This window comes from Artemia sp. Qi Xiang Cuo, chromosome 3 (assembly GCF_049724085.1).
Source record: "Artemia sp. Qi Xiang Cuo chromosome 3, ASM4972408v1, whole genome shotgun sequence".
Lineage (NCBI taxonomy): Eukaryota > Metazoa > Arthropoda > Branchiopoda > Anostraca > Artemiidae > Artemia > Artemia sp. Qi Xiang Cuo.
In genome coordinates this window covers 26937672-26965433 of record NC_142796.1, presented here as the reverse complement: position 1 = coordinate 26965433, position 27762 = coordinate 26937672, and the positions used below count along the sequence as shown (strand labels likewise).

Here is a 27762-nt window from a genome sequence, read left to right as displayed (position 1 = left end):
AAATATTTCCTATGCATACAGTCCTCTTTCGAAATATATTGATGATAATAAACGTGTGCTTAATAAGAAAAAAAAACTAAACTTATTATTTACTGTAGAGTTTGGTGTAGGTTTCCTAAACTAAGTAATATTTGCGTTATGCTTGAAGACGGTCTTTCGTCTATTGATAGAGTGAGAAGTATTCGTTATCTAGGTGTGGTCATCGACGAGAATCTTTCATGGAAGGCTTGCGTTGGTATTATGAACCGTTTGAAAAATTTAGTTCCTTACTCCGCACGTAAGTCACTCTATTTTACTTTAGTACAATCTCATTCAATTATGTGGCATTGGTACCTAAATACGTTTCAGTCTAATCTTATTCAACTTCAAAAGATACAGAATAAGACTGCTCGTGTTCCTAAGTCATTTCTACAGTCTCCTCCCCTTTTGCTAAATAAATCAATGACTGAATCGTTACATAATATTGTGGATATTCTCCCGGTGAGTCTTAGTATCCAGTCTTTCGTATTTTTGTTTAAAGTTAAATTCGATCGTGGAGCCCTTCCTAAATATTTTTACTAAATGAACCTGTGTTCTCTATGTCCCACAGTGCCCATTGCTACTCGATCTGGGCCTCGTCTATTAATCCCTTTGCCAAAGAGGTCAAGATTTACAGTGCGGTACGTGGTTCCTTTCATTTGGTCGAAGTTTGCTACATCTATAGATGTAACGTTGTCTCTTACTGCCATTAGATCTCTGCTCTGAACGTTGCTAATTGAATGCTTTAAAATTAAAAAAAAACTTATTTTGGTGAAGGATGGTGTCTTGATTTATTATTTATATTATTTTGTGATTGTCTGGATATGATCTTTTTGCACTCCCTGTCCACTGTAGCCTGATAATTGGTATTATTAAGTTTGTGTTGGCGGTATGTTGGAGTGGCATGTCAATGTTATTTCTTTAATAAGAAATACAGGCAGGAATAGTTGTGTTTGTTTCAGTAATATGATGTATTGTTTTTTTTTGGTTTTTCTTGTTGGCATACGACCTCTGCTCCCCGACAACTAAAAAATGTATAAAATTGTTTAATTTATTTATATTATAATAAAGGACCTTGAGTTTAGTTTTAATTGCTTCACGAGCAACCTGTTTTATATCTTAATCATTGCTAATGAGGGAGGATTTTTTAGAAGTATTGCATGGCTGGGTTTATCAAAAACATTTCTGCTTAAAGCAGAAGCAAAAGAAATATTATCATTATTAGAATTTAAAGCTTTTGTTATTTCGTCTTTACGTTGTTGTAGGAGTTTTTCTAAATTCTGGTTTGTTTTACCAACATAATAATTGCCGCAGTCACATGGTATTTAATAAACCGCTCTTGGGGGAGTAACTGGGATCGAGTACCTACATTCGTAGGGATTATTGGGATATATCGAAGATAGATTATATTTGAGAGCTTATCAGGAATCTTACATGGTAAAAGACATTCTCGATATTACGAGAGTGTCTTTTCAATCTACGGCTAATTGTATGATTAATAGCAAGAATGGGATAACCGTTTCCAAAAAGAACGTTTATGATAAATCTTAGTTCTGTTGTCACGTGAGATTCAGAGCAAATATTTAAGGATCGATTTACGATAGAAGTTACAACAGCTCTTTTAACTTGTGGGGGGGGGGGATTTGATCAGAAATTAAGATATCTATTTTGTTTGTTATTTTTTTGTAAATAGTAAAATCCAGTTACGAATTTAAAAAAAAAGTTTGGACACAAAATAACCTGTAAGCAGCATTGATTAACAATTTTAAAATTATGAATTTCATTTCCTAAACTCTGGTAAAGCTAAGACCCCAGTTACTCGCCAAAGAAGGATCTACCAAATACCATGTAACTATGGCAATTACCATGTTGGCAAAATTCATTAGAATTTAGAAATACGTCTATAACAACATAAAGATGACATAATCAAAGCAAAAAATAGTGCTAATAATTCTTTTGATTCTACTTTAAGCAGCCATGTTTGTGATAACCCTAGCTATACAATACTTTTTGAAAAATCCTCCCTCATTAGCAATGACTTTGGTATAAAACAGGTTGTTCGTGAAACAATTTAAACTAAAGTCAAAATAGATAATAATATTTATTTAAATAGTTATGGAAGTATTCACTTAATGCTTTACACACAAAGTTAATTAAAAACGAGTTGACGAATTATATTACGAAACCAGTAGTCAATACTAGGGAACCAAAATACCTTTCAGATTAGCTGCCAAAAAGGCTAGAATGGCATTGAAAGCGTTTTCTTAATTATTTTTTATTTCACCTGTATGAATTGACTCGTTTCACCTCATTTTATCTATCAGTTCTCGTCGAAATTCGTTGAACTGAGGATTCTGGGACTGGTTTTTTTTTTTTTTTAGTTTTATAGGTTGTATTTTAAACTAATTTTTTCTTATATGTTTATATCTGTTTCGCTGAGGACCTTCCGCTTTGAATATTATCAACTGATTTGCCGATCACTTTGATTATTAAAATGGGCACTAGAAAATCTGATTTACATACCATCGATCCCCCTCCAGAGTTTATACGACCACCCTTTCCATAATAACCTTATATGCCCACGGGGCATAACTTACAATCCTTGCGCTGAGGGATGTGGGGGGAGGGGTGTCGTCCTGAAAGACATAACTTCCAGACCTCTAAACCACGTTAGACAAAATGGCTATCTAAAAATGTTGGTTAAACGTGTTTTGGAAATTGATGGGCGGGGGGGTGGCTTGTTGCCCTCCAATCACAATTGACTGTTAAAAAGGGCCCTAGCCCTTTCAATTACAATTGAATGAACCTTTTTTGAAGCTTCTACGACAACAAGTGGTCATCTCAAAATTTCTATCAGATGCATTTCGGGAAAATACGTGGTGTGTGTGTTGGGGGGGGGGGGGGGGTTATCCGCCTTTTGATCACTTTGAACCTTAAAAAGGGCGCTAGAACTTTTGATTGTCTATCCAATGAGCCCCCTCCAAAGTTTATGTGACCACGCTTTCTATAAAAAAACCTTATATACCCCCAGAGCATAACTTGCGATCCTTGCCCTGAGGGCTGTGGGGGGGGGAGGGTAGTGTCATCCTTAATTACATACTTTCCGGACCTTTTAACTACGATGAACAAAATGGCTATCTTAACATTTTGCTAGGATGTGTTGAGGGAAATGGTGGGCGTCGGAGTGGGGTTACTTGCCCTCCAATCACTTTTGACTATTAAAAAGGGCACTAGCCAAAAAAATACATTGTGCCCAAATCGCTCTTTACTTAGGCAGCGTTGTATCGCTGCCTATGATTTCAGCTATATCCGATGAAACTTGCATAGTCCCCATTTATAATGAGCTATATCGATCCTTTACGTAAATGTTGTACATAGTCCCCATTTATAACGAGCTATATCGATCATTTACGTAAATGTTTTCTTAAATTATTATCTAAATTACCTAATAGCATAATTATTATGTTATTTTTTAGTTTTAAGTCACATTTTCGTTTGTAAAAGTGATCTTTGCTGACTCTTGTACTTTGCCTTTTTCTTTAGCTGTTTGGAGTCATTTGTAATCTTGTATAGCTTTCTAAAAGGGGATCAGTGGCGTGACCCTGTAAGCTCAGCCAGAGTCGACCCAGCTCCAAATAGGTACCTGGAGACGTCTGGGGAAGGTTTGCAGGAAGGTCGATTGTTGGGCCCACAACCCTGTCCGCTATCTTTTGTAACTTTTTTTTGTCCAAAACGGGTTTTTCGATCACAATACAAGGATGAAAATATCCAGTATATTTTTAATTATCTTTTCACTGTCTCATAAAAGAATTAATTCTTATTCAAACTGTTATTTATCGTCATAGAAAGGCAATGTGGTCTTCGAGATTACCTTCGTTTAGAGCTGTAATTAAAAAAAATATATATGAGTGACGTCATATTTAGGAGGACATTTCAAGAGAATAAATTATATCATTCCCCCCCCCTCCCAGGAGGGATATTATCGTTTTTTATCTATGGCGCATGAAAAATTACAAAAGGAACATAGCTAAGCCTAAAATATCATGTGCTGGCTTGGTCATATGGGCTTGGTCTGTTTAGACGAGCGTTTTCGGGCTGAAAAACTTCTTCCTAGCTAATTTATCTACTATGGTTGCCTCCTCGTAGTGGATGGTCATTTGTACCTGATGCTATCCCTACTGGTTTTAATTAGATGGGAAAAAATCCAAAGAAAGTCTCCCTGGAAAAGAAAGAGTCCAAAAGTGTGATTGAATATGTCAAAGCTTGAAGGTTTATCCCTTCTATATGTTTAAAAAAAAAAACAGATGCATAACTGAAGCTTTGTTTATTTCTGTCATAAGGGAACCCTACATTTATGACCTTACATTTGATGGGTGAAAAAGGGTACTTTTTCACCCATCATTTGTCTTGCTTGTTTTCTAAAAGAATGTTTTTTTTTTATAAATGATTTATTTATATCAGAGGTTCATTTACAAGCTGATGACCTACTTTAGAATCACTGGTATTGAAACTGCATTTGAATTTGTTGAAGCTAGGAGGTATTAACCTCCTGTATGTTTAAAGAAAATAGATACGCATAAGTAGGTTTTATTGCACTAACACCCTAGGGCCAAGGTAATACAAAACAAAGAATAAAAAATAACTTTTGGTTATTTTACATTGCAGAAACAACGAAAAACAAGAACCAAAACAGAAACAAAGAAAAACAAATTATAAAATTCTTCATTTGTGCTCCATTGCTAACTTGAGCAATTGTCCTAAGTTTTTAAATCTTGCAAAATATTCATTCCCTGAATACATGCACTAGCCATGTCCCATAAAACCTATACTTTCAATAAACTTTCTTTCTCAACTCACTCAATTATATACACACATCACATGACCCACACTCTCATCTACCTTTTCACAGATCAGACTAAGGCAAGGACCATCTTACTTACAATTCAATCTTACATTTAGTGGGTTTAAAAGAAAACTTCTGTGGCTAAGTCATTACTTTAAATAAAAGCTCAAATAGGAATAAAATCATTTTAATAAACAGTGATAACTTTCACAAACAGTCTTAAAATTAAAACAGATACTAGATATTTTGGTCATATGCATTTGTAAGCGAAATATCTAGTTGTTTTTTTTTATCACTATTTGTTAAGTTATCACTCTCTATTAAAAGGATTTTATCCCTAATTGAACTTTTATTTATCGTCATGGAAAGGCAGTGTGATCTCCGAAAATATTTAAGTCAGTACTTAAATATTTTTTCATCTTTGAGCAACCTAAAGGTGGTAAAATAGGGACGCCTGAGACTAAGGAACGAAGCTTATTAGGCTTAGTAATTATTTCCCCTCTGAGTCCAGGAATTTATGTTCAGCATTTTGCATACAAGTTCAGTGGACATTGTCTGTCATGAGTCGACCTAAAAATCTTGATTATCCCATAGTTCTATGACTACCTTAGTTCTAGAAAGGATGGATCGATGGATGATAGACTATCTATCAACATGTAAAACGACATCATTTTTATACGATCCTAAAAAAGTCTGATGCCATGTTCGCCCTTCAATTGGCCATGGCTTGATGGCAACTTCATTCTAATTAAAGTTGGTATTAAAGAATCTCGCAAATCATTCGTAACAGCAATTTGTCCATGGTTGGTTTAGACTTTCTAAAATGCTTTAATACAATAAGGATTTTAAAATCAAGTTTACTGAATCAGCAATATGAATATTTACATCATCTTCTAAACGTATTACTTTTTGAAGAAAAATTTCCAGCAAAGCAAATGCACAGTTTTAATTTTATTTTATGTCAGCTCTAAAAAATTCCCCAGCAGCAGGTGCAAAACATAGTCGTGAGGTTGCTGATGTACATTGTCTGCTACAGTTTCTAGCTGGATTTCTTTGTCAGAATCACTTTCCTCCTCTAGCAACTCTAATGCTTGTTTTGCTGCATTCAGAACTATCCTTTCCATTTTCGTTGCGGTTGAAATTCTATCTGGCTGATTGAAATTCTATCGTGATTTGAAATTAAGAAAGCTTTTATAAGCCGTTTTTCAGCTAAAACGACGTTCTTAGAACGGCGAAACAAAACGCAATTTAAGAGTGCCAGTCAATTAACTCGACTATCTGTCTTGGCTTTTCTCTGTCTACAATTAGCCATGTCTTGATGCAACTTGCAAAATACTTGATAACTTCAATTCTAGAACATCTTTCTAGAACCAAGAACGACGAACGGCGAAAACGAACGCAGCTAGTGGAATAACTTTCTTCTTCAATCGGAGAATGGGCCTTAAAAACTGAAAAAAAGAAATCAAAACTGAAACATGTGATTATCGATAAAAAGTCACTGGGCTGTTACTACATTTAAGATCATGATCACTTCTCACTATTCTAAGTTGGAGTATTGGAATCAACGCTACGCCTCAGAAAAGCATTTTGAATGGTGCTTGGGATACAATTCTTTCAAACTGAACTTTGAAAGGGAAGTTCCATCTAAACAAGCCAGAATACTCATTTTAGGTGTGTTCTCTAACCTATATCCTAGGGCCATGACTTGTAGCTTCTAGAAAATATGATGTATCAAAGGTAAATCCTATGTATTAGGCATGTAATATTTGGTTATAGTAGCCTAAGAGACTTCTGAAGAATTGAGGTAGCCTATTAGCTTACCCCAGCTAGATATTTGGCCAATGAGCTTGCTGTGTACCTGGTACCATCTCATTAGTAGTCTATTTTTCATATCTAAGCATCTTTTTTGGGTAAGATTCTAGATGACAGGATTATTACTAGGCTGCATCAATAGGCTAGTAGATGAGTTGGTTAAGTATAAATTTTGGTAAATTTTTTCCAAATCATATTATTTACTTATGAATAAAGTAAACATACCACTTGATGCCTTTTGTTATGCTCTCCAAATATAATAATCATTTTTGTCAGAAATGAAATTTACCCCTACCCCTATTTATACCAATTCAGGGTATATATATTTGCACATTAGGGGGGAGGGGGTAAAATTTATTTCTGATGTAAATGAGGGGTAATATTAGACTTCCCCCCACCCCCCAATGTACAAACATATACCCTGAATTGGTATATATAGCCTAGGGGTGGAGGCTAAAATTCATTTCTGGCAAAAATGATTATTATATTCATAAAGAGCATAAAAAAAGCATCAAGTGGTAGCCTATATTCACTTTATTTGTAAGTCAATAATATGATATAGGCCTAGTAAAAGTTTACCAAAATTTCAGGTGAGGAATGAATTCAAGACATAAAATACCCCCTTTAAAGCTAATATACCTTGTTTATAATGTTTAGATTATGATATAAAGTAAAAGAATTATCTAAAAACTAATTAGATATAAAAAAAATTAAATAAGGCCTTACACAGCTCTGTGATGTTTCAGTGCATTGTTAGCAAAAAAAAAAGAAAAAAAAAGAGGGCACATCAAGGTAAACATAGACCAGTTCATATTTCTGACCTACAAATAAATTGAAGATACTACTCAATGGCCTTTTTATTCATTTTCTGAATATACTAGCCTAATTGCTTTTGTCACATGTTCAGTTTTGACCTAACCTTTCTAAACTTATCCAAATAAACTTTCTAAACTATCCTGTATTATATATTTATCATGCATTTATTCATTCTAAATGTTGTCACCATTGATTCAGTTTTCAGGTAAACCAATTTTAACAAGATTGATGCTAACAGAGGTATATAAGCTGCATAGCATCACCAGGTGGTGAAAACCATGTTGTGGCCAAGATAGGCCCAGGATTGCACAAAGCCCTCATTCATGGAGGTCCCAGGGACTTCTTGCTGTCCAGGTCTAGGCTGGCTTAAGTACTTTGGTGTAGACTTGAGAAGATATGTGATCCCCATCCTGCACTGGTATCCAGGATCATTGCTTTTCCTGAGGCAAAAATAATTTCAATCATTTAAAGAACATGAAATGGAATATTTCAATGTTAAAAATGACTATTGTATTGACATTCTGACTGACGAATTCAGACAATTCAAACTGGATTTATTAGGAGTTTCAAAAACTCATATCCCAGGGGTAGAAATTATGAAATTAGGTGATATAGAATTTGTTTACTCAGGCAGGAAGGATGGGGTACATAGACAGAGAGTAGGGCTCATAATGAATAAGGAAGCTGCTAAGGCTTGTTTAGGCTGGGAAGGTATTAATAATAGAATACTAGTTGCTCATTTTATGACTAAAAAGTTCAGAGTATCAGTTATAGTAGCATATGCCCCTGTAGAACCAACTGACAGAGATACTAGTGACTCAGATGAATTTTACTTACAGTTACAGGAGCAAATAGACAGGTTCCCAGGTAAAAATATGATGTTTTTACTAAGAGATTTTAACGCCCAGGTCGGCAGAGATAGGGATAGATGCTATCCTAGCCTAGGTAAATTTGGTGTAGGATAGGAAAACATTAATGGATACAGACTTTTGCAATTTTGTAGGTATAACAATCTAGTTATAACCAATCCAGTGTTTGGCCATAAAATGGCTTATAAGTTAACATGGTATTCACGTGATGGTAAGACAGCAAACCTTATTGATTATGTTATTGTAAACCATAGACTGGCAGGATCAATACAAGATACTAGGGTATATAGGAGTGCTGTTATTGATGTTAAGAGTAAAGATCACCATCTAGTAATGTCAAGGGTTAATTTAAAGTTGAAATATTGGAAGGGTAACCACCTCCCAGGAATTTATGATGTTGGTAGACTCCAGGATAAGAATTTGAGAGAAACTTTCCAGAAACAGTTGAATACTAAACTTGAGAGTTTAAAATTTGATAATGAGGAAGATGGTTGGAATCATTTTAGAAAAATAATTTGTGAAGTTGCTGAAGGTGTCTTAGGGAGGAAAGCTAGAACTTCAACTAAGAATATTAGTGAAAAAGCTTTATGTTTGATAGAAAGGAGAAAGGACTTGTACAAGAATTACCTTAGTGATAGATCATATGAAAACAAAAGGAATGTAAAGAAAGTGGAGAAAGCATTAAAATATGAACTAAGCTGGTGTGAGGTAGAGGCCATGGATAAAATTGCCAAGGATCTGGAAGATGCATCTAGACGTCATAATAGTAAAATATTGTACTGACATGTTAACAAATTGAGAGGGAGTAGTCAATGCAAACTTTGCCCAGTTAAAGATAGGAATGGGGCTGCAATTAGCAATAAGGAACAAACTAAAGAGAGATGGGCTGAACATTTTGAGAATTTGCTTAACCAAGATAGAGTTGAAGGAAGAGATATAGAGGAAAATGAAAAAGTTTGTGATGCATTGGATGCGCAGGAAGATTTGTTTTGAGAGGAGGCATTAGCGACAGTACTAAAAGGATTCAAAAATAATAAGGCTCCAGGTGCAGATAGTGTGGTAAATTAGTTTCTTAAATAATGTGGCTCTGAGGTTAGAAGTAAGTTACTGAAGATTGTGAATATGATTTTTGAAAAAGGGGAAGTACCTAGCGATTTTAAGAAAACCTTAATTAAACCACTTTATAAGAAAGGTGATAAAAGTGAGTGTGGTAATTATCAAGGGATTAGTCTGATCTCTGTCAATCCGGACTTGTCTCAGTTAAAGATAGGAATGGGGTGGCAATTAGCAATAAGGAAAAAGCAAGATGGGCCAAACATTTTGAGAACTTGCTAAACCAAGATAGAGTTGCAGGAAAAAATATAGAGAAAAATGAAAAAAGTTTGTGATGCCTTGGATGTGAAGGAAGATCTGTTTTGTGAGGAGGAATTAGTAACAGTACTAAAAGGATTAAAGAATAATAAGGCTCCAGGTGCTGATAGGGTGGTAAATGAGTTTCTTAAATATGGTGGCGCAGAGGTTAGAAATAAATTACTGAAGATTATGAATAGGACTTTTGAAATAGGGGAAGTACCTAACGATTTTAGGAAAACCTTAATTAAGCCACTTTATAAGAAAGGTGATAAAAGTGAGTGTGGTAATTATCAAGGCATTAGTCTGGTCTCTGTAGGTAGCAAATTGCTTAGTAATATGATACTTTTTAGACTGAGAGATGCCATAGACAAAAGTTTTAAGAGAAGAGCAGTGCGGTTTTAGAAAAGGTAGAGGATGTGTTGACCAAATTTTCACTCTTAGGCTAATAATTGAGAAGTGCCTAAGTTTTCAAACACCTTTGGTCCTCAGTTTTATAGATTATGAGCAAGTGTTTGATTCTGTTGATAGAGGAGCCTTAGTAAAGGTTTTATCCTTGTATGGTATACCAGACAAATACAGTAAATTGAATAGTGCTATGTATGAGAATAACACAGCTGTGGTTAAGGTTGGAAATGAGGTTAGCAGCTGTTTTGTATTAAATCAGGAGTTAAGCAGGGTTGTGTCCTGTCCCCCTTTATATGGATCATTTTGATGGACTTTGTTTTAAGGAGCACAGGAAAGGCAATGGGAGACCACGGAATCAAATGGGGAGGAAAAGTCCTCCTGGACTTGGATTATGCTGATGATTTAAGCATCCTAGATAAAAGTGTGAGCAAAATGAATGAAGTTTTAGAGGTTTTGTGAGTTCAGGGTGCTAGAATTGGTTTGAAAATTAATGTTAGGAAGACTAAGTTACTAAGGCTAGGAATAAGTGAAGATGAAAAGGTGATGTTGGGTAATGAAAAGATTGATCATGTGGGCAGCTTCACTTACCTTGGTAGTATTCTTAGTAATGATGGCGGGAGCAGTGAAGATGTTAAAAATAGAATAGCCAAGGCTCAGGGTGCTTGTTCACAGTTAAAAAAAGTCTTGAAGAATAGGAAGGTAAGTCTGCAAACCAAGATAAGAATATTAGAAGATACAGTGATGAAAGTTGTCAAATATGACTCTGAAGTATGGGCACTCCAAAAATCGGATATAGATTTTCCAGATTTTTTCCAGAGAAATTGCTTAAGGATTGTTCTGGGTACCCAGCTGACTGACTGTATTTCAAGCAATAGGCTATATGAAAAATGTGGTTCAATACCTCTCTCTAGGTCTATAATGAAAGAAAGGTTGAGGTGGTTTGGGCATGTTGTGCGGATGAAGGATGACAGATTGCCAAAGATTGTTCTTTTCGGCCAACCATCTAGGGCTAAACGGAAAGCAGGTTGTCCCCGTCTGGGGTGGGAGGACGTCATAAAGAAAGATTTAAAGGAAATGGGAACTTCGTGTGCGGGTGTAAAAAGGGAGGCTTTGAATTGATTGGGGTGGAGGAGGAGCATGCGTACCTGTGTTGGCCTCAGGTGGCTTGGTGCTGTGATGAGCTGTTAGTAGTAGTAGTAGTCTGTAGGTAGTAAATTACTTAGTAATATGATACTTTTTAGACTGAGAGATGCCATAGACAAAGTTTTAAGAAAAGAACAGTGCAGGTTTAGAAAAGGTAGAGGATTTGTTGACCAAATTTTCACTCTTAGGTTAATAATTGAGAAGTGCCTGAGTTTTCAAACACCTCTGGTCCTCAGTATTATAGATTATGAGCAAGCGTTTGATTCTGTTTATAGAAGAGCTTTAGTAAAGATTTTATCCTTGTATGGTATACAAGAATAATACATTAAAGTGATTAATGCTATGTACGAGAATAACACTGCTGTGGTTAAGGTAAGAAATGAGGTGAGCAGCTGGTTTTGTATTAAATCAGGAGTTAAGCAGGGTTGTGTTCTATCCCCCTTTATATGGATTATTTTGATGGACTTTATCTTAAGGAGCAGAGGAAAGGCAATGGGAGACCACAGAATCAAATGGGGAGGAAAAAGTCTCCTGGACTTAAGTTATGCTGATGATTTAAGCATCCTAGATGAAAGTGTGAGGAAAATGAATGTAGTTTTAGAGGTTTTGCGGGTTCAGGGTGCTAGAATAGGTTTGAAAATTAATGTTAAAAAGACTAAGTCACTAAGGCTAGGGATAAGTGAAGATGAAAAGGTGAAATTGGGTAATGAAAGATTGATCAGGTGGATAGCTTCACTTACCTTGGTAGTATTATTAGTAAAGATGGTTGGAGCAGTGAAGATGTCAAAAATAGAATAGCCAAGGCTCAGGGTGTTTTTTCACAGTTAAAAAAAGTTTTCAAAAATAAGAAGAAAAATGTGCAAACCAAGATTAGAATATTAGTAATTCCACTGATGACAATGATCAAGTATGGCTTTAAGTCAAGGGCGCTCCAAAAAACGGAGGAAGGTGTGCTACATGTTTTCCAGAGACATTGCTTAAGGATTGTTCTGGGTACCCGGCTGACTGACCATATTACAAAAAATAGGCTATACAAAAAATGTGGTTCAAGACTGCTCTCTAGGGCTATAATGAAAGAAAGGTTGAGGTGGCTAGGGCACATTATGCAGATGAAGGATGACAGATTTCCAAAGATTGTTCTTCTTGGTCAACCGTCTAGGGCTAATCAGACAGCAGGTCCTCCTTGTCTGGGGTGGGAGGACGCTATAAAGAAAGATTTAAAGGAAATGAGAGCTTCATGGGCAGGCGTAAAAAGGGAAGCTTTGAATTGATTGGGATGGAGGAGGAGCGTGCATAGCTGTGTTGGCCTCAGGCAGCTAGGTGCTGCTGTGAGTTGTTAGTAGTAGTATTAGTAAAATAACAGAATAAGGTATCAACTTTGATGGTTCTAAGGGGCTTAACATTGAATCTGTTCAATTGGCTTAACATTGAAACTTTGCAGGATCCATCACTACAGTCTATATAGTACTGGTTGCATAAACTTTTCTTCCCAATGTGTATGGTCTTGCATTTTGAACCCTTAAATTATAGTATCAGTCCAGCAAGGGAATGCATCTAGCTCTCTTTTTGTTGACAGAATATTCATCTGCTGTGTCCAAATGACTAATAGGTTTCAAGCCATTGGTATTGAGGCTTACTGTGCTCTTAAGGACTTTTGACATTTTATTTGTATATATGTCAAATGGGGTGAGACCCCAGACTGTCTGCTGGGGAACACCACCTCTAACTGTAGTCACTCCAGAAAAGAACATCATTTCATTTTCACCAAATACTTTTATAGTCTGTTTCCTGTATGTTGGGAGCTGCATCACCCACTTAATTAAATAACAAATTCAACCCAATGGCATGGAGCTTGATTTGGGGTCTTTTATGGCTGACTTTGCCAAATCCACTTGCATGGTGCCAACTGGAAACCAATAGTCTATAAAGTGATCAACTTAATTTAGGAATCAATCATATTTGTTTCAACAGATTGACCAGACTTAAAGCCATTATGAGAATTGTTTATTACTTGTCAATTGTTTTAGAAATTTAGTGGTAATAGTTCCTATTGTTAGCTTGCTGATTGTGGAAGTTATACTGATTGGTCAGTAATTGCTTGTGTTCTCTTTGCTACCCCCCTTCTATCTGGGGGTGAGCTATACATCAATCCTGCAGATCACACTTTCCATCAAGAGATTTGGAAATCGATGAGTGAGTGGGCTTGATAATTCAACATGCTTTTTGAGAAGCTTTGAGTACATACCACCAGGTCCTGTGTATTTATAGGTGCATCTCTAGATCTACCCTTCTAGTTATAATTGGAGACATAAGTTGGGAAAGAGATGCACTATAAGACAATTGCAAGCTCTTAGGACAGACCAAAATTAGCCCCAATCACTCAACAATGCAGGAAGACTTGGATCAACTATCTAGATGGTCATCTAATTGGGGTTTGCAGTTCAATGTAACAAAATGCAAAATCCTGCATCTTAGACACAACAATCCTAGACAATCTTACCGTATTGGAGATTACCTACTTGAAGCAGTAAGTGAAGAGAAGGACCTGGGGTTTTTTTTTATGATGAACTCAAGTTCCATAGCCACGCACAAGCTCAAGCTGCTAAAGCAAACCGAGCGCTAGGGCTCATAAAACGAACGTTTACCACCAGGAAACAGTGTGTGGTCAAGAAGCTGTACAAAGCTGTTTAGATCCAGACCTGGAATTTAAAATGACCCTAGCATCTTCTCGTTATAAAATGGACGTTAAAGCACTCGAGAGTGTCCAAAGGCGAGCAACGGAAGCTCATGCCAGCTTTACGAGACAAGCTGTATGAGGAATGCCTTATACCCCTCAAACTCCCCACCCTACTATATTGATGAAAGAGAGGAGACACAATCACTACTCACAAACTGCTAGAAAACAACCTCTCAAGTTATGTTTTCTCCTCATCCCTTGCATGTACAACAAGATATCACACAAAGAAGCTGCAAGTCCCCCGTTGCCGTCGACGTGAGTGCTGGCAATTCTTCTCTCTATGCGCCGTCCCTTACTAGAACGGCCTTTCTGAAGCCACCATCCAGTTCCAAACCATAGATGTATTCAAGAAAAGAGTTGGCCAGGACTGTGCCAAAAGCCAACATGCTCTTGAAATCTCAGAGAGTTGGCCTGCATCGTCATCCAGCATGCTTCAGGCAGACAGGCAGACAGAAAGACATACAGGCACAGAGAGTGAGAAAGACAAAAACTGCAGAGTGTAGGTTAACCTGGGAAGCCAAACCTTAGTCATCTCACACCACAAGCGAGATGTTCCACAGGAGGCTCATCACCACCTTATCTTTCTGGACATGCGATTTAAGGTAAATACAGATGTAAGCTGCCTGTGTAAAGAATTGGAAATTTCTTGTGGGTTATCCACTATGTGGTCATTCTCTTTAAGTCTTATAACAAAGTGCCTATAAAATTTACAAAGTCAGGCATAATTCCAAATTTGTTGGGGGTTTTATTTGCTTGCATCTACTAGAGATTCCTCATACTGTTTTGCTTATTTTCCTGATAGATATCATTCTTGATTGCATACCTTGGCAAATTTTTTATAATGATTCATATTATGTATATTATGCTTTGTAATCTCCAATATGTTTTCTTTTTCTCTCATTTCTCTCTTTAATTCTTTGGTCATAAATGGTTACGTTTTTGGTTTTGTAGTCTATCTAACTGAAGTACATTTATCTGAGACCTCTAATAGCATTTTCTTCAATGTATTCCAGGATCAATCAACATTATATCATAGGCAGCGCGCTAGCGCTGCCTAAGTAAAGAAAGATGTGGGCACAATGTGTTTTCTTTTTCTCCATACCCGGGCACTTCGTATTGAAGGAGATGTCGTAGAAACTTAGAAAAGGGCTCATTCAATTGGAAATTGGAGTGGCTAGTGCAGTTTTTAATTGCCAAAAGTAATTGGAGGGCAACTAGCCCCCCCCCCCCACAGTCGTTTGTTCAACGTAGTTGAAAGTTCTGGAAATTAGGTCTTTTAGGATGATAACCCCCTCAGAGCCCTCAGTGCAAGGGTTGTAAGTTATGCCCAGGGGGCATATAAAGTTTTTATTGAAAGCGTTGTCGTAGAAACTTCAAAAGGGCTCATTCAAGTGGAAATTGAAAAGGCTAGTGCCTTTTTTAATAGTTGAAAGTGATAGGATAGCGACTAACGCCCCTCTCACGCCCACCATTTTCCAAAACACATCCAATCAAAAATTTGAGATATCCATTTTGTTCAACGTAGTTGAACGTTCTGAAAATTAGGTCTTTTAGGATGATAACCCCCTCAAAGCCCTCAGTGCAAGGGTTGTAAGTTGTGCCCTGGGGGCCTATAAGGTGTATATAGAAATTTTTTGTATAAATAATAGGCAGCGTGATAGCGCTGCCAAAGTAAAAAACGGGGACAATCGAGAACGAAACAAGAAACGGGGACTAAGTAAAGAGGAGGACAATCCCCCACAACCCTCAGGGCAAGGGTTTTAAGTTATGCCCTGGGGGCATATAAGAACGATGTTGGCACAATGTTTTATTTATTAATTTTAACGTTTAAAACAGGAAACTTTGTATCGAAGAAGTTGTCGTACAAAATTCGAAAAGGGCTCATTCGATTGGAAATTGGAGTGGCTTGTGCCCTTTGTAATAGTCGAAAGTGATTGGAAGGCAACTAACACCCCTTCCACGCCCACCATTTCCCCAAACACATCGAATCAAAATTTTGAGATAGCCATTCTGTTCAGCATAGTTGATTTCCAGATAGAAAATATGTTATTGAGGAGGACAGTCCCTCACAACCCTCGGAGCTAAGGGTTTTAAGTTATGCCTTGAGGGCATATAAGAACAATGTTGGCACAATGTATCATTTGTTTTTCCTTCAGAGCAGGGCACTTCATATGGAAAGGGTTGTCGTAGAAACTTCAAAAGGGGCTCATTCGATTGGAAATTGAGAGTTCTAGTGCCCTTTTTAACAGTCAAAAGTGATTGGAGGACAACTAGCCTTCCCCCCACGTCCATTATTCCCCCAAACACATCCAATACGAATTTTGAGATAGCCATTTTGTTAAGCATAGTTGATTTCCAGATAAAAAAAAATATGTTTTTGAGGAAGACACTCCCCCACAACCCTCAGGGCCAGGGTTTTAAGTTATGTCTTGGGGGCATATAAGGTCTTTAAAGAAGGCGTAGTCGTAGAAACTTCAAAAAAAGCTCATTCGATTGGAAATTCAAAGGGCTAATGCCCTTTTTAATAGTCGAAAGTGATTGGAGGGAAACTAACCCCTCCCTCGCCCAAGCCAATCATTCCCCCAAACACATCCAATAAAAATTTTGAGATAGCCATTTTGTTGAGCCTAGTTGATTTCCAGATAGAAGATATATTTTTGAGGAAGACACTTCCCCACAACCCTCAGGGCAAGGATTATAAGTTATGCGCTGGGGGCATATATGATTTTTATTGAAATCTTTGTCGCAGAAACTTGAAAAAGGGCTCATTTGATTTGAAATTCTAAGAGCTAGCACCCTTTTTAATAGTCGAAAGTGATTTGAGAGCAACTAACCCCCTTCTCACGCCCACCTTTTCCCCAAACACATCCAATCAAAATTTTTCGGTAGCCATTTTATTCAACGTAGTTGAAAGTTTTGGAAATTAGATCTTTAAGGATAACAACCCCTTCCCCAGCACTCAGGGCAAGGGTAGTAAGTTATGCCCTAGGGGCATATAAGATTCTTACTGAAAGTTTTGTCGTAGATTCTTCAAAAGGGCTCATTTGATTGGAAATTGAAAGGGCTAGGGCCATTTTTAATAGTTGAAAGTGATTGGAGAGCGACTACTGCCCCTCTCGCACCCACCATTTCTCCAAACACATCCAATAAAAATTTTGAGATAGCCATTTTGTTTAACGTAGTTGAAAGTTCTAGAAATTCGGTCTTAGAGGATGACAACCACCCTAACAGACCTTAAGGTAAGGGTTGTAATTTGTTCCCTGGGGGCATATAAGGTGCTTATAGAAAGCGTTATTGCTTCCAAAAGGACTCATTCGATTGGAAATCGAAAGGCCTAGTACCCTTTTTAATTGTCGAAAGTGATTGGAAGGCTTGACATTTTTATAGTAAAGATCGATGTGGGTATAATGTATTATTTTTTAGTTGTTGTTGTTTAAAGTGCCAGGGCACTTTTTATTGAAGGAGTTGTCGTAGGAACTTCAAAAAAGGCTCATTCGATTGAAAATAGAAAGGGCTGATGCCCTTTTTAATAGTCGAAAGTGATTGGAGGTCAACTAATCCCCCTTCCACTCCCACCCTCCCACGCCCACCCTACCATTTTCCCATTATGTTTAAAAACTAAATGTTGCCTTAAGATTAAATCAAAATGCACTGTGATAATGCTTATTTCCAAGAAGGCATCTCAGCAGTATCCCGAGAACGACTGAGGGTATTATGTTCAAACTTTCGGGACTATTTCTGCTCTTGAAAGTAGGCTAAATTATAATACCGTAAGGGTATCTTTGCTATTAATGACAGTAAATAGATTTTTTGCAAATGCTTTCATCTTCTCAATTTCAGATCAACTAGAGGAGGTATGAAACTAAATTAAACATTATTATTGGTGTCCAGATTCTAAAATGGTGTATGCTGTTAAAAATTGCTGAAAATTTTTCTCCAGCATACAAATAGCAGGCCAAACTATAAAGTCTTAGAAAACGAATAGATTTAAAGTATTATTTTCTTTTTTCTGAAAAGACTATGTCAATATAAACGAACAGAAATTAATTAAAAAAACTTTTCCCACGAAATAAGTTTTTCAAGGAAAAGTAAAAAACTCCATTAAACAAAAATGAGCAACAATAAAATCAAATAATCTACCAAACGTGAAACTACCACAAATCAGCATCGATAAATAAATAAACCCAAAACGAACAGAAATCACAATAATTAACCGACTCAAACTCAAAACGAGCAGAAATTAACATAATTTGGGCGCAAAACCCCTATGCCTTCCCAAGGCCAGAACAAAATTTGCACCTTACTGAAAAAATACAAGTGAATGTGCATTGTCAGTTTAATACACATATACTGAAATTCAGTAATCAAAATGTTAATATTATTTGATTTATTGAAGTTATAGTAAAAACATTTATATTTTTTCAGTAAAATGCAAATTTTGTTCTATGTGAAAATTTATGGAGAATAGGGTAAAGGCACTAATGATTCAACAATGCAATTTTGGAACCACTGTCAAAGTCTTACTTCAAAATAGGATAACTCTGCCTAGTCGTGACTTGGAACACCATCTCTTGAAGCCTTTATTGTATTTTGACAATTCGAAACGTGGACAATATATCCAATACACCCAGATAAGAAAAAAATATCCAATTCAATCAGTTTCCTGCTTCTAACACAAAATGAGCTTCCGACAATTTTTTAGCTATGTAATGTTCAAACTGTCGTTACTTGATTAGTTTTGCAAGAAAAAGTTTGGATTAGCGACAATGCATCAAGATACATCCGATCATATCTAAAATGTAGCTATATTGGCTTTTGCCTGATAAAGTTAAGGTTAAAATGGCAGCTAATATTATATTGATAAAATAAAGTTCCAAGTGTTAGAAAGTGTCGTATGATATAGTGGACTATTTGGCAAATGAAAAATGTTCATTCAGCTAAATTCAAACCTTAACGTTGACTTCTACCATGAGATTTATTTCTTTTGGGAATATCATACAGTAACCTTGTTGAAATTTTCGACAGACAGCAACAGGCCCTGTTAAAATATAGGTGACTCACTGAACAAGTAAAACAGACGAGAAACAATTGGTGTCGAAATTCAAGGGTCCTCTAACAAAAACATAGTTGTCGAATTTACGGGTACTTTCTCAACAACAAGAGATTTTGATGATTATTATTTGTAATTATATTTCAGATGGAAAAAAAATTGAAGTCTTTTTTAATCGTAGTTTTACTGATTTTATGCTAGATTTTTTCCATCATCTGAGGAACTGCCGCTTGGCCTCATACTATGTTCATATTTTTCAGCATTTGACTTGGTTGATCACAACACCCTAATTTGTTTATTGCTGAATAAATTTGAAGTACACCCTCTCTTAGTAAATTTAATACGTGTTTTCTTTCAAATAGATCCCAAGCTGTAAAATACAAAATATTCTGTCTGAACCCCTCCCTAATTAGCGTGGAATTCTTATACCACCCAAAATGCTAAGGAAACATGTTAAACTGAAGTGGATTAAACTGGTAGATTAAATTTAAAATGGCCAATTATTGACAAACACTTTAACTGTTAACAACAAAGAAATCTTTGCGGGGCCATTAAAGCTGAGAGAAAGTGGGCCATTCCAGATAACGTTTATAAAGAGAACTATATCACACATTATATTGTAGAGACCTAGGTCACACAATTATGCTCCATATGACTATCCAATCTCGTCCCTATACCTGAGGCAATTTTTTCAGTCTTTTGCGTCCACTATCTGAATAGTATTTTATACATTTACACATTTAAAAAAGTTGAAGATAAACGAAGGAATAAAGTAAAAAGAATAGGCATGTCGGATCCACCAGAATCCGCCCACAAGTATTCCCCAAGTATTTGAACACGTGTCAGATAGTGTTCTAACTTATGTCGAAAACAGGTAACTGTTTTGTTGTGTCGAATTTGCAGGTGAAAACGCTCAAATTTAAGAAAATCGGAGTTTTGTACCCTTTTCTGATAAAACTTCAAACTTCTAATCAACCAGTTAGATTCGAAGATGTTTTTTTCAACATACTGAAACCCTTTTCAAACCGAAAGTCTTTTAATTAAGCCTTCTGGAGTAGAAAAAAATGTTGTTGTTTTTTGTTTTGTTTTTTCAAAACTGTCAAATCATCGGTACGTTTACTCTATATAACTTGGGCTGTATATATGGCCATTAGCAGTTGTAAAGTAAAGTGAAGCTCTTTTAAGAATAATACAAGTGAGTGAGTGTTTTATAGCGTTTCCATCTGAGGATGTCAGTCATTAAATTAGAAATTTTTTATTAGTCAGATTATCATGTTTCTTTCCATTGTTGTCCACATTTTTAAATCACTTTTAAATTAGACTTCACCCAACGATTGTATTGAAAGCACTTCAACTTAGTGAATTTCACTGATCAAGAATGTAGCAAGCACATTTTAACAAAAACAAAAATGTTTTGCATTATGAAATGGTAAGCAATGAAGAAATATATTATTTAGGACTGTAGCCTATCTGGAACTAACAAGACTGTGAGGTGGGCGCATTGACTTGTAGGGTATATTGTAAAATAGCATAAAATAGGAATCAAATCAAGGTACTATTCTTTTTGTTTTATAGTGTTTCCTTCAAAAAAGCCACTTTCATCAAGTGATATCCTTTTTACAATACTTGTTTAGCTCTCTTTAGGCCAGAAGCCATCCTGTATCCTGTTGCAACCTTGCATATAAACAAATGTTGATTGACAATTTTACTATAAGAATCTTATATACATTATTGTATTATATTTTAACTGTTTGTTTGTTTAAATAAATATGTTTTCAGCTTACTTTTTAAAAAAGCTTCTGTTTCGTTATCCGGAAATTAAAAATTAGATAGACCACCAAGAATCAATGCAATGGTTTCCTTGGTTCTGGTACTTAAATTCAGGTGTTTCCATTGCTTGAAATTTACACAGCATAAAAAAGAAGAATTTGCAGTAAGAATCAGTACAGCTGCCAAATATCTGGAAGATGGAATCAGACAGTATAGTTGTAAAATATTGTATTGGCATGTTAAAAAATTGAGAGGCAGTCGTCAATGTGAACTTGTCCCAGTTAAAAATGGGAATTGGACCTCAATTATTAATGAAATAAGTGCTAAAGAGAGATGGGCAGAACATTTTGAGAAAGTGTTAAGCTGAAATAGGGCTACAGGAAATGGTATAGAAAAGATCGAAAAAGTTACTGACAATTTAGAAGTGAAGGAAGATTTATTTTGGCAGGGAGAATTAGAGACGGTACTAAACAGATTAAAGAATAACAAAGCCTCGGTTGCTGATAGTGTGGTAAATGGGTTTTTGAAATATAATGGTTTTGAAGTTGTAGACCCAATTACTGAAGTTTATGAGTATGATTTTTGAACAAGAGGAAATACCTAACAATATTAGGAAGACTTTAATTACACCCCTCTATAAGAAAGGTGATATGAATGTGTATTAGTTATAAAGGCATTAGGTTTGCTTCTGTAGGAAGCAAATTGCTTAGTGTGATGATACTTTTTAGAGTTAGAGGTGCTGTAGATAAAGTTTTAAGAGAAGAACAGTGTAGTCTTAGGAATGGGAGAAGAATGTGTCAATCAAATTTTTGCTCTTCTACTAATAATTGAGAAGTGCTTGAGTCATTTGGCGCATTATTCCTCACTTTTATAGATTGTGAAGAAATGTTTGATTCAGCTAATATAATAGCTCTAGTGGGGGACTATCCTTGAATGATATTTTAGTTAAATACTTCAGAATTTAAGTCAATGAACATTACTATCAATGAATAAATGAAAAATAAAACAAAAATAATTTAATATCAATAAACACATCAAACATACAAATAACAGATACTGTGTTTTTAATAACCTTAGAAACGCGTGGTAAAATACAGCCTAGTCCATGAAACTGAAGCTCCAGATCACGTCCGCTCAGTATCCATGTACAACTGTTAATCTTGAGCTTTTATTTTGTAGCTAAAAACAAATCCAATGGTTGGAGAGTAACTGTCTTGGACTCATCCTTGGAATACATTGGGCCAATCAGGTCGCAAACGCTTTCACTTGCAAAAAAACAGCCGTTTTTGAACAATAAATTGCAAGTATTCAATGGTACTCTCTAAGGTCACGTGGTGGGAATGGGCCAATGTCAATTCTCTCACGATCTGTGGTGCTGATTCTGTGGTATCAGAAAGTGCAGATGAGAAAAGCAACACTAGGCTGTTGTCTGAAAAGGATGCCAAACTGTTCAGTTCAGTATCCTTTTCAAACTGTTCATAACAAGAGACAAATTAATACAGAGGAAATTGATAATAATTAGTCACTTGTTATAAAAAGATTCTTTGTGCATGTCTGCGGATAGGAGGGAGAGGGTCTTTGAGATTGGTCCAAAGACCCTTCTTGTCAAAATTTTTAATTAAGTTTAGATTGATAAATAAACTGTTGTGTATTTTTGAACCTTTTTATTCAAACAAAAACCTTCTGATACTTCATGAGGAACGGGGGGGGGGGTGAATAAATTTGTTTTTTTCATTGCTTCATTCAAAAGTAAGTTTAAGTACTGTTCTGTCAAAATGACTGGAAATATATTACTGTACATAAAGTTTTCAGCCTTAAGAGAATTTGTATTTAGTTATATTTGCTGCTTTTCAAATCATGTCATTTTCTTTTTTATTTTAGGGTGCGGCAACAGTTCACTTGGTAAGGATCTTTCAGCTAACGGGTACACAAATGTTTTGAATTCCGATTATTCAGATGTTCTGATTAGTAAGATGAAGCAAGATTATCCCAATTTGAAATGGGCTGTTGCTGATATCAATAAACTCAAAGAGTTTTTCAGCTTTGAGTCTTTTGACGTTATTCTCGAAAAGGCAACTTTGGATTCTTTTTTTGTTAAAGAAAAAGACCCCTGGCACTATAACTCAGAGATTCTGATAAAAATGAAAAGAATACTGTCCCAGGTACATGCTGTTATATATCTGTATATATTCTCTGAATTTCTTTTTGTGAAAGAAGTTCATAAGTGAATCTAAAAAAAGGACATCTTCGCCACTTACTTTTGAATTCAATGTCTTGCGTTCGTCTTTTCTTTGCCACATACCAAAGAATTGTAACTAAAAAAACACCAGAAGGTCTGTAGTCCGTCGTTGAGCTGAAAAATTTATTTCAGTTTGGTTGAAAAATCCGAAAAAACACTTTTGATGCTCGTTTTATTTTTGGATGTGACACTATGAGTTGTTCTACATTGTCTTAGATTATGCTACAATTATGCCGTCTTGGGGAGGATTATGCTTAGATGCATTTGATTTCCAATTATGCTACATCTGGGAACACTAGAGGAGAGGACAGGGGCTATAAATATGGGCCCAGCTTCTTGCACTTTTAGTTTTGCTCCTTATTTGTAGTTTAATATTAAAAACCGAACTTGAACTACTGACACGGAAATAGTTTAGGCCTAGCGTGTAAGCTATGGGATTCCTTTGGATCCCATAGGACCCCCATCCAAACACCTGAAATCTCATGACTTTTTGGTGTTTTTTTTTTCTATGATATATTGTGTTTTTCATGTAATTTGGTTGTTATTTGTTTTCAGTCAAAGTTTTGTCCCCTGTAAAATGTATCGTTATTAAAATGCTTCCTTCATCCATATCTAGCAATCAACCCCTCCCTAATTCTAAGAAACACTGTGGTTTTCCATGGTTTCTTTGATTTTAATATATATATATATATATATATATATATATATATATATATATATATATATATATATATATATATATATATATATATATATATATTTATTTTATTTTATTCGTTTTACGCTCCATCTTCCCAAATGTGAGCTGTTTAAAATAAAGTCCTGCATATATGACTGATGCAAATAACAGTTAAAAAACATATTGAGTGTCAGCAGCGTCAACTAAACTTGATGCTTCAAGTTGCTTTTTTGCTGCAAGCATGATCTAAAAATGGGCTTAAATGGGATTTATCTTCATATTGTTCATGATTTGAGACTAAAAAATCTTCAGATTATCGTATTTTGGCATTCAATAATATTCTCCTTTTTTGTCAATTAAAATAATGTACAATCAAGTGCAATAAAACCATTTTCGACTAACTGTAACCAGGGGCGTAGCTCCATAATTTTTCTTGGGGGGGGGAGGGGTTCCATGTGATTTGTGAGGCGTCATTCGGTTGCATGTGATTTGAAAATATGTCTTAGCAAATCAAAAAGTGCGCCCTTTAAATTGCCTTTGTTGAAACCTTATGCAGGAAAAATACAAATCCCCTCATTGAACAACAAGAAAAAATCACTTTTTTACATGGACAACAGTGACATATCCTCTTATTTTTCTTCGTCACTAAAAGCGCAATTTGGATGACGTTTTTGGAATAAAAAGGCTGGGCCGGACACATACTCATCACAGAGAGCTTATTATGCGTTCATCTATGAACTAATTTTTATATGTAATTGCTCTTTATAAATTTGACTTAATGAGGCAATCATAAAATGCCACATGACATCCAAAAAGTGCTCTTTGGGTTGTTTTTTTTTATTTTTTTAAAATGAAAAATTACAAAAAAGGGTGTTGAAAAAATTCGCCGGACAAACTTCCCCCCTATCCGTACGAAAATTCTCCGTGGAGAATCCCCCCTGGAAATTTTCCTTACATTTGAAATAGCGACAGTATTTTCAATTTAAAGTAGTCGAAAAAAATGTGTGAATTATTAACTTTCTCGTTGAGCATTGTTCTATTAAGAATATACAGAAAATATGAACGATACTTCGCATCATTGCAGTAGAAACCTTGCGTTAATTAAACCTTGCCAGAGATACCAATTGGATGGGAAAAATTGACAATTAGAGTTTGAAAATTACCTTTACTTTTGTATCTTTGTTAAAAAAAAACGAAATCTACAAAAATTACAGAATTTTATATTTTTTTTTAATCAGGGTCTGGAGGGTATAAATTTCTGGAGAGGAGGGCCATTGAAGTCGAAAATTCCCTTCACCAAGCGAAGCTCGGTCTCCTAGTGTTGTATGTTAAAACTGATAACAATAGATAAAGAGTAGGGGAGGGTATCACTGATATGTGAGCATAAAATTTCTAAATTGTGAGAAAAATAAACATATATTGTTCGGTTTTACTTCCTACTTGCAGCAGACATTCCTACAGTATGCTGATCCAGAGATAAATTTCACACAAGTAGCGCTGGCGTTACGTGAGACGCGACTAATAACAGTAATAATCTTCGGCACACTTATGTCAATTTTTTTTTGGAGCCAGTTAAAAAAAAAATTAGAAAAGCGAAAATAGTGAGAAGTCTGTATGGTATTGTACATAGAGGCAGTTCTTCATTTATGGGTTAGTATGTGAATCCAAAACGCCAGGAATAGGACGTTATAACCGCTTATTAGGCGTTTCAATTACAAATAAGAGAATTTGGAGTTTTTAGTCAAATATTGAAGGTAAAACATTAACACACTTAAATGATTCCTGGAGCTGAAACTCCACACCCTAATAACATCTATGACAAAACTACAACCGATTTGAACTATCTAGCTACAGCACGAATATTAAAATTTTAAAGAAAATCTTACCTTGAGCTGATAGATTTTAGGAAGTAAAAGACCCTTAACAATCAGAGGAATAAATTTGACCTGAGCAAACGTGGTGAAACAGGAAGTATAGTTCATTTTAGCCAATTTTTCCATTAATTAGACTCACCTTTTTTACTTGATGATAAGGTTTCGAAGGCGATATATTTGCATAAATATTAATGTGGAACATATTAGGATGCGTAATGAACCCCAGTTTTTTGCGCTTCTTTTATGTTAAAAACGAGGGTGGAATGGTTAAAAAAATTATCTGCTCAAAGTAAAGAACGAAGTTGAAGCCTAAAACGGCAACAGTTTTAAAGTTACCTACTATATTTTTTCTCTAAATTATTGGGGGGCAACTGCCCCCCCCCTAAACGATGCCACTGGCTGTAACTCATTTCTCATTTAAAAAGGGAAGTTAACATCCTTGGGCCAGGACCCCTTAAAAATGTTAAGCACATTTTCCTTTGCTTTCAATATAAGGTATCTCTTATTTTTTCAAGACCTCCCAAAACCAATCCCTGCATGCATCCCTAGAATAGAATAGATGTAACTCATATTTCGTGGATTTCATTGATGCTAATTTTTTTTTCGCGGCTTCTCATCACATAACCCTGTGATTTTGAATTCAGCCTTTACCGAAAAAGGCTTGTTTTACATAAGAGATTGTCATGTTTAGCTTATTGATTTGTTTTTTAATATTTTCTTGAAATTTAATTTTCCTGAAAATTTTGTGTTCAGTTGCCAAATAATTCACCCATTGCATCTGTTGGATCAAAGGTGTGTCCCACCAAGCCTGTCATCCTCTTATAAAAAACATCCTGTGTTCATATCTTGAACCCCTCCCAAAATCTGAAAAATATTACGATTTACTTTATTTTTTCATAGAACTACCCAGTTTATTTTCATTCTTTGAAACTATAATTCGTAATTATAATGTTTAGTTCATAGGAGGGGATGGACTAAATTGTTGTCGTAGCTAGTTTAGAAGGAAAATCTTGCGCCAAGATTAACAATTTTTATAACCAATTCTAGTTCAATTGCACCCCCAAACAGCCACAAAATCACTGTACTTTTGCACATCGTCTAGAACGCTGGGATTTGAGAGAACGGACTGGGAAGCAGCTAAATTGGAAAAGACACTGCAAATTCAGTAAATTCAATTTTTCTGTAATGAAGTAGAAAATAAAATTTGATTGTGTCTTTTAGTTCAAAAGAGTGTTCATAATTCAAATAAAAATATTAATTGATATTATTGTTTTTGGTATATGAAGATATTATGCAGGGGCAGAGGGAGAAGTGTTGTTACCCCTAACCCGGTCCCCTCTCTTGGTGAATCTCAATATACCGAATGTTTTAGCTTGTTGTTTTAAGATTTGCTTTAACTTGAATTTTACGGCAAGCCTACTGAAATCTGTGGATGAATTTTAAGCTTGATGTTTAGAAATTGATTGCTTACATTGAGAGTATTGCGTAGCCATCTGTATTTTTCATATAATTTAAAGGACTGGATTAAAAATAATTGTGTCGAAAGTAAGTTTTTTTTTCCAGATGGTGTAACTAATCGATTGTCAAAATGTTTAATGAAAAAACATTTTAATCATAAATAAGTGTGATCTTGCCGCCCATCTGCCCAAATGGATAGGAATCTTATTGTGCTTTGTTGAGACAAAATTAATAGTTTAGATGGAAATGTAATTTAGTTTATGGATTTTCTATACAGTTGAAATAATGGGTTCAAAGGGAAGAAACCATTGATGAAAATGTATTGCATATAAGACCTTATTTTGTTATTATTATATTATTTGAAATAATTTCATTATTTTCAGGTATCTCATATACTAGTTAAGGGTGGTAAATTCATATCCCTGTCCTTCACCCAACCACATTTCAGAAAACCGATTTATGCTAAACCAGAATTTAATTGGAGCTTCAACTACTCAACTTATGGTGACTATTTCCATTACTTCTTTTATGTGATGACTAAAGGAGGAACACTGGATTCAGCTTGCATAAATGAAAATATTTCAATTTCTCATTTTGTTGAATCTCTTAGTGAAGACGAAGAAGATTTTATTTTTGCTATTCAGTCTGCATGAATTAAATGTGCTAAACTAGATTAATTAAAGTTGGAGGATGTAA

General features: G+C 35.5%; 1 protein-coding gene across 1 annotated transcript; it reads left to right on the top strand.

The window, feature by feature from the left end:
• Positions 1-138: 138 nt before the first annotated feature.
• LOC148953944 (EEF1A lysine methyltransferase 4-like) lies at positions 139-27762 on the top strand. The gene is made up of 3 exons (XM_089086030.1): positions 139-277; positions 22698-22978; positions 27450-27762. Exons 1-3 carry the CDS (start codon positions 139-141, stop codon positions 27717-27719), a joined length of 690 nt encoding a protein of 229 aa, XP_088942156.1. The 3' UTR covers positions 27720-27762.

What these genes read in the sequence shown, in the direction of transcription:
- LOC148953944 (XM_089086030.1), top strand. Translation starts at nt 139, where the DNA reads ATGCTTGAAGACGGTCTTTCGTCTATTGATAGAGTGAGAAGTATTCGT. An exon ending in TTTAGTTCCTTACTCCGCAC is followed by an intron (nt 278 to 22,697) that starts GTAAGTCACTCT and finishes TTTTTATTTTAG; the next exon opens with GGTGCGGCAACAGTTCACTT. An exon ending in TGAAAAGAATACTGTCCCAG is followed by an intron (nt 22,979 to 27,449) that starts GTACATGCTGTT and finishes CATTATTTTCAG; the next exon opens with GTATCTCATATACTAGTTAA.